The sequence below is a fragment of the Nematolebias whitei genome, chromosome 7, assembly GCF_014905685.2.
Source record: "Nematolebias whitei isolate Nwh7 chromosome 7, NemWhi1, whole genome shotgun sequence".
NCBI classification, from domain to species: domain Eukaryota; kingdom Metazoa; phylum Chordata; class Actinopteri; order Cyprinodontiformes; family Rivulidae; genus Nematolebias; species Nematolebias whitei.
Window position 1 is genome coordinate 6,693,233 of NC_056504.1, and position 7,017 is coordinate 6,700,249.

General features: G+C 41.2%; 2 protein-coding genes across 2 annotated transcripts in view; one reads left to right on the forward strand and one right to left on the reverse strand.

Moving 5' to 3' along the window:
• The first annotated feature begins 748 nt into the window (after nucleotides 1-748).
• Nucleotides 749-2,965, forward strand: mlnl (motilin-like). Its single transcript, XM_037679192.1, has 5 exons — nucleotides 749-807; nucleotides 1,467-1,597; nucleotides 2,194-2,295; nucleotides 2,638-2,743; nucleotides 2,847-2,965. The coding sequence occupies exons 2-5, from the start codon at nucleotides 1,478-1,480 to the stop codon at nucleotides 2,852-2,854; spliced, it is 336 nt and encodes a 111-aa protein (XP_037535120.1). The 5' UTR covers nucleotides 749-807; nucleotides 1,467-1,477; the 3' UTR covers nucleotides 2,855-2,965.
• Nucleotides 2,966-5,114: 2,149 nt separating this feature from the next.
• Nucleotides 5,115-7,017, reverse strand: part of zgc:64106 (uncharacterized protein LOC393348 homolog) — a 13,221-nt gene continuing 11,318 nt past the window's right edge. Inside the window, exon 6 of the mRNA XM_037679193.1 lies at nucleotides 5,115-5,470. Within this exon, the coding sequence (XP_037535121.1) occupies nucleotides 5,291-5,470 (180 nt within the window). The 3' untranslated portion in view covers nucleotides 5,115-5,290. The remainder of the gene's footprint in view (nucleotides 5,471-7,017) is intronic.

Below are 7,017 nucleotides of genomic sequence, written 5' to 3' on the forward strand. Positions count from 1 at the left end.
TTTTGATTAGTTTTTTTAATTCTACTTTTTGTTTGTTTGTTTGTTTTTTTGGATTTCCTAAGGACCAGACTTAACTTTTTTAGATTACCTAATGGAGTTGACTGTCTGTTAGCAAAATATCATGTGAACCACTGAACTGGTTTACGTATATGAAATTCTCAGAAAGTACTGGTTCTTCATCTACAGCTGGTTACGTTTTGGATTCAACCAAATTCAAGATGGTCACAAAAATGGCCTTAGCCTTTAAAGACGGGGAGCTTCAGTTTTACGCTGTAATAGTTGGCACGTATTATGAGCACTAACACGTCTCACAGGTTCTTCCAATATCACCTAACTTTATTTAGGTTTGACCAAAACAGCTGCAACTCCATCTTGTTAAATCATGAGATAATGTTGGTTTAACACTTTAACATCGCTTCATATTTTTGCTAACCCCAGGATCTGTCATCAGAGATACTAGTTTCTTTACAATAAGGACAAATATGGCAGAATGCAACCTTACAGAAGACGTACTTTACACAAACCCATCAATGTGTCAGTTTCTCTGAAATGTATCCATACGTGCAGCACGATGAGGCCATTAACCCAACAAACAAACAAAACCAGGCAGATTTCAGAGGAACATCTGTGTTTCCATGGAGGAGAGTTCTTGAAGGAGCCTCTCAAGGAGCGGATGTGAGGGAGGACGAGTCGAGGGAACGGGCGAAGGCCTGATATAAAGGCGGAGCGGGGACAAGCTGACACTTAGGATCCCTGCTCATCTGAAACAACACCTCCCTGAGAAACTGACCGAGGCTGACACAGCACGTGAGTGGCTTCCTCTGCCTCTCTGTTTCCCCAGGCTGTCCTTCACTCTATTGCCTCACTTCTGTTTTTGACATCAACTGGTCACCCCCTGTATGTTCAGAACAGATCTTTGGTCCTTTGGTAAGTATGGCTTCTTGTTACTTATCTCCTCTGAGCCTTTTCCCTCCTTATCTCCTTTATCTGTCGGTCAGCTTCTCCCTTGGACAAACACGGGAACCTTACGTCCTTCTCTCAGCTTTTATCAGTCAGTTCCCCCTTGCTCCTTCTGTCACATGCTGACCTGTTTCCACCGTCACGTCTCTTCCTGAAACAACACGTATATGTGTGCGGGACCTGGTTTCAGGGCCACCCATATGAGGTCCCATTAGTGCCACAAATGTGTTTATGTGTCTATGTAAAGTGTGTATGTAGCATGCTGTGTATATGTTAAGTATTATATTAGGTGCATATGTTAAGTGATATGTTACTTTACATATGCACCTAACATAAACATATCACTTAACATATACATAGCACGCTACATACACACTTTACATAGACACATAAACATATTTTTGGCACTAATGGAACCTCATACACTCGGGGCACAGAGTGTTTCGTGCTTCTGAACGGACTGCGTGCTGATGTGCAGCAACACTATTTGATATGTGTGTGTGCAGGTGAGAGCAGGATGAGCATGCGTGGAGCTGTGGTGGGTTGCGTGGTGCTGGCATGCCTGGCGGTGCTCCTGGTTGAGAGGACAGAGGGTCACATCACGTTCTTCAGCCCAAAGGAGATACTGCTGATGAAGGTACGCAGCTTTTGATAAGATAAAATGTTAGATTCAGAGTATTTGAAACTATCGGTTTGGAAATGGGTTGGAACGTAAACCAGTTCTAGATTTACATCTACTGATTGCTTTCTGGGTGTTTAAATAAAGTTTTTCCTGTGGATCAAGAGATATTTTGCTAACAGGCAAACAGAGTTGACTCCAGTTAAGGGCAAAGTTCTGAACAGATCTATAAGTTGGGAGTAATAAGTCTCAGCTGCTACCACATCAATAAACATGACTGTCACAGCTGTTTTTGTTTGCATCAAGGTTGCTTAGCTGCAGCGGCCATCTTGAATGGAATTGATTCTACAAGTTAGTTGTAGATGTGTATAAAATGATTTCGCTAACATACACACATGCACGCACATTAAAAACATTATCACCCCTTTGCCTTAAGTGACGGGTGATTATTGTGTCTCATTTCATAGTTTCATCCCCTATTTTTAAAATCATTTTAAGAAACAAAGTTGAGAGTTTATACATAAAACAAGAATGTGCCCATTAATTTTTAGTTCTTTGTAAACAGAAATAAAAGACACTAACAGTAGGACTGTGCTTCTCCTGCGCTTGTTTAGGAGCGAGAAGGTAAGAAAGACACGGAGCCTCGATCGGAGGACGGTCAGTTTGAAGAAGTCACCATTCAGCAGGCTCCTCGGATGGAACGAGATGGGAATCCTGTGTGTGCACACCCCCAGCACCAACTCCACTATATCTACACCAGGGCTATTCAACTACACTGCTCAGGGGGCCACAGTTTCTGAAAGCCAATGATTAAAATCATAAACCAAAGTTTACAATGCTCTGTTACCTTTTAAATGTGTTTACTTTATTGCATTGAATCATAAATGCAATAAACCCAGAACCAAAAAAATAAAAATACAAAGTGGGCCAGATTGAAGTCACCCACATGCCAAAAATGGCCTGTGGGCCTCCAGTTGAATAGCCCTGATCTATACCACTCAGCCAGACAATGAACATGGGTCACTCTGCTTGTTTTGCTTGTGTGTGTGTGTGTCCAGGAAAACCCACTGAAGCTTGACATCCGTCGTTCAACCAAACAGCTGGATCACATGGATCCGTTGCTCAACCAGATCATCCACGACATAGTGGAGCAGCACCAGAAAGGTGGGTACAAGACATCACCCTGTGACAAACTACAATAAAAAAAAATACACGTTTGCGTGGATTAATTAATTTTTTTTTGTAATTGTTGTCTGTATCTCTGCAGCCAGATAACAGGACCGGGGGCACAAAGAGGATGGACGCTCTGTATATTCTTCAGGGGGGAAAAAGCACTGGATGCTTCTCTGTTTCGTTGTGTTTAAATAAATCATCTAATAAAAGGAAGTGACTTTATCATTCTTTGGAGCTTCTCGTGTGAGTTTCTCCCATAGGAAGTGTTTAAATGTTACAACCCAGTGATGAATAGGTTGTCCATAATTACTTCCAGGAGTGCTCTGACGTGAGAGTGACTTAAAATACAAACCTACTTCCAACAGTGTTGGGATGTTGTGCAAGATGTAAATAAAAAAATAATAATTCAATGAGTTGCTAATTTCATAAAATGTGGGTTCATGAGATTTTTAAAATGCTGAATTATGTTTAAAATATGTACCTTGTTCAGAAAAAAATATGATTTTAAAATTGATAACAGCAAAAAAATCTTTAAAAAGAAGGGCAGGACTATGTTTACTATTCTGTTCTTTTAAGAACAGTCTGAAAACATCTAAGAAGTAGGAGACCAGCTGGAGTTTTGGGAGGAGAATGTTACATTCTTGTCTGATGTAGGATTTTAGCTGTTCTACAGTCTGCTTTAATGTTGTCGTGCTGAAAAATGCAAGGGCTTTTATGAAAAAAGCCTAGTCTGTATTGATAGTGCCTTACCAGATTTGTAATCTGCCCATGTTATAGCCATTAATGCACCCCCATAGAATTAGAGAGGCAAACACGTGAACTGTGTACTGATAACAGGCAGGATGGTTCCTCTTCTGTTGAGGATGAGGACGTGGCGTCCGTGGTTTCCACAAAGAATTTCACATCGTGATTAGTCTGACCACAGAACAGTTCTTCACTTTGTCTCAGATCAGTACGTTTTGGCTCAGCAGTGTTTCTGGATGGTGTTCAAATATGGCTTCTTCTTTGTATGATGTCACTTTAACCAGCATTTGTGATGCTACAGCAAACTGTGTTTACAGACTTGTGGAAATGTTCCTGGGCCCATGCAGTGATTTTCAGACCTGTTTTAATGCAGTGGCCCCTGAAGTCCTGAACGTCATCTAATATAGACTTTCAGTTTTGTCCTTTGAGCTCAGAGATTTATCCTTACATTTTTTTATGGTGGTTTATCGTGTCATAATTTAATAACGGACCGGGGGTGAGGCCCACACAGCAGGTGGGCGTGGACTAAAGTTTTCAGTGCTGCACGCGAAGAGACAAACCCACTAGCGATAGCCTTAAAGGGCTGCGCCTGTACTCATGGAATCTGGGGTTACAGTACGTAACCAACGTTTTCTCCGGGTGCTCCGGTTTCCTCCCACAGATCAAAAACATGCATGTTAGGCTGATTGGCAACTCTAAATTGTCTCTAGGTGTGAGTGAGAGAGTGAATGGTTGTTAGTCTCATTTGTCCCTACGTGTCCCTGTGTTGGACTGGAGACCTTCCAGGGTGTCCCCCACCTCTTGCACAGTGACTACTGGACATGGGCACCAGTGGCTCCAGCAACCCAAGAAGGATGAAGCAGGTAAAAAGGATGGATGGATGGATGGATGGAGTGTGTGACATTCCGTCTTCTCAATTTTCTGTTGAGGAACATTATTTTGAAGCTGTTTCACTATTTTTTACCCATTTTCCTCTGACTGGTGAACCTCTGCACATCTTTACTTATGAGAGATTCAGCTTCTCTAAAATGCTCTTTTTATTCCCGGTCCTCTTCTTGTGTAATGCTCTTCCAGCTGTTTCTCATTTCTACCACTTTTCTAGTCTTTCACGGTCCTGTCCTAACTATTCTGAGATGTACTGCTGACATGGACAGCTGTGGCTGAGTGGTTAGAGCAGTCGTCCTCCAATCAGAGAGTTGGGGGTTCAATTCCACCAGCAGTCACATGCTGAAGTGTCCATGGGCAAGACACTGAACCCCTCATTGCCTCTGATGTGTCCCATCTTTGTATGAATGTGACCTAAAAGCACTGATTTGTCTTTGTACAGAAATAGTAGAGTGCTGTGTGAATGGGTAAACGAGGACAGATTGTGTTGTAAAGAGCTTTGAGTATCTGGATACAACAGAAAGGCGCTATATTAGTATAGTCTCTTTACCAGGAAACTCAAAAAAACCATACCACCTTCTATTTCTTAGTTAAAGCTTTTGATATATTGTAATTACCGTGCTCCATGTGAATATAATGTGGGTTTATGCTGTTTGCAGATCATTGGATTCTGTTTTTATTCACAACTTTGTTGTTGTAATTTGGATCAAATGGAAAAAAAATGTGTCAACGGTTTGAGGAAACAGTTTTATTTATAAAATTCCTAATATGTCAAGTGGTGATAATCAAATAAACTTTTATGAAATATGCACACGTTAAATGCACAAGGAGAAGAAAACACGGCAGGGCAGAAAGTTATGGATGACAAAACATCTTCACAGTTGATGAGGTTGTTCCAGTCCAGGTGTTTCAGAGCTTTGACGTCAGCCTCTCACATATTTCAAAGTCCTTGACGGCGAGGGCGGTGTCTCGAGCTAAAGGGGATGGAAGAACCAGAGAGCAGTCGCTGTCAAAGTACTTGCCAGTCACTCCTTCAAGTTCTTCTGACACTGCACAGTAGATGGTGCTGACTGCACCCTCTTCTGGTGACTAGGAGGGAGGGAGACAAAGACATGAACCAAACCAACAGAAACAGTCTTTTAGAGCAGGTGCCAGCTTCAGGAAAGACTGTACCCACTCTGACGTGCACCTAAGATAGACACTTGATGGACCGACCTTTAGCCACTAAATCACAAACATCAGAACAAAGGTGCAGTTTTAAAAAGCATGATGCTAATCAAGTCTTTGCTCTGTTTAGTACCAGATCCAATGCATTTCTCAGTTGTGTAAAAATGTCACAAAGTAAAACACACACAGAATTTAAAGTCTTAGTAAAGTTAGACTGCAGTATTTACAGAAATCACAAAATACCACCAGCTTTAGGTCTCAGTTAGCACATTGACGTTTATGACTGTATAGTTTAATAAGAACGAAACAACTATGGCTCGTTCTTCTAAAACAGTTTTGAAACATATTTAAAGACTCCTAAAACAGTGTCTTTTACACAGAATAGACCAACGTGGGGATCTTTGGCCATAATTCACAGCAGTATGTTTGGAGAAACAAAGACTGAGCACATGAGTGCAAACACCTCAGATCAAGGGTTGAGCACGGTGGTGGAAGGCTCATGAAGTTATACGTGGACACCTTGCAATGAGTCAAATTAAAAAATTAGAAAAAGAGTCCAGACATTTCCATGTTCCTGGATTTCAAAACGTCCTTTTTTTTTACAAAGTACATAAAAAAAATTCATGAACAGTATTTATGCAGCTGTCATTATTTATAAACGCTTACAACATTTTTGAAAAGTTTCAATCTGGTTTTAACAGTTTAGAGTCAACCTAATTCAAGATGGCCACCAAAGATATCTAATATTAGAAATCCCTCTTAGTCAGTCAAAGTTGTATACATTGTTCTAAAATGAGGACAGCACGGTGGCACAGTTGGTAGAGCTGTTGCGTCTCGCTTAAAAGGTCGCTGGTTCAAATCCTGGTCCGAGACCTTTTTGGGTGGAGTTTGCATGTTCTCTCCGTGCATGCGTGGGTTTTCTCCGGGTACTCCAGTTTCCTCCCACAAACCAAAAACATGCACGTTAGGCTGATTGTTAACTCTAAATTGTCCCTAGGTGTGAGTGAGAGAGAGAATAGTTGTTTGTCTCGTGTGTCCCTGTGATGGACTGGAGACCTGTCCAGGGTGTCCCCCACCTCTCCCACAGTGACTGCTCGATATGGGAACCAGTGACCCCGCAACCCGAAAAGGAAGAAGCGGGTTGCGGGTGTTCTAAAATGTAAATACTCCAAGACATGAGGTCATTGATGAGGTTTGACCAAAATGGCTTCAGCACTTCTCAGATGAGAAGATTTCAGGTTAAATGTCTGAAATGAAAGCAGGTGAGTGATCAAGATCTTTGATTCCATCCTGTTCTGTTTGATGGATAGATATAGAGATAGATAGATAGATAGATAGATAGATAGATAGATAGATAGATAGATAGAAAGATAGATAGATAGATAGATAGATGATAGATAGATAGATGATAGATAGATAGATGATAGATAGATAGATAGATAGATAGATAGATAGATAGATAGATAGAT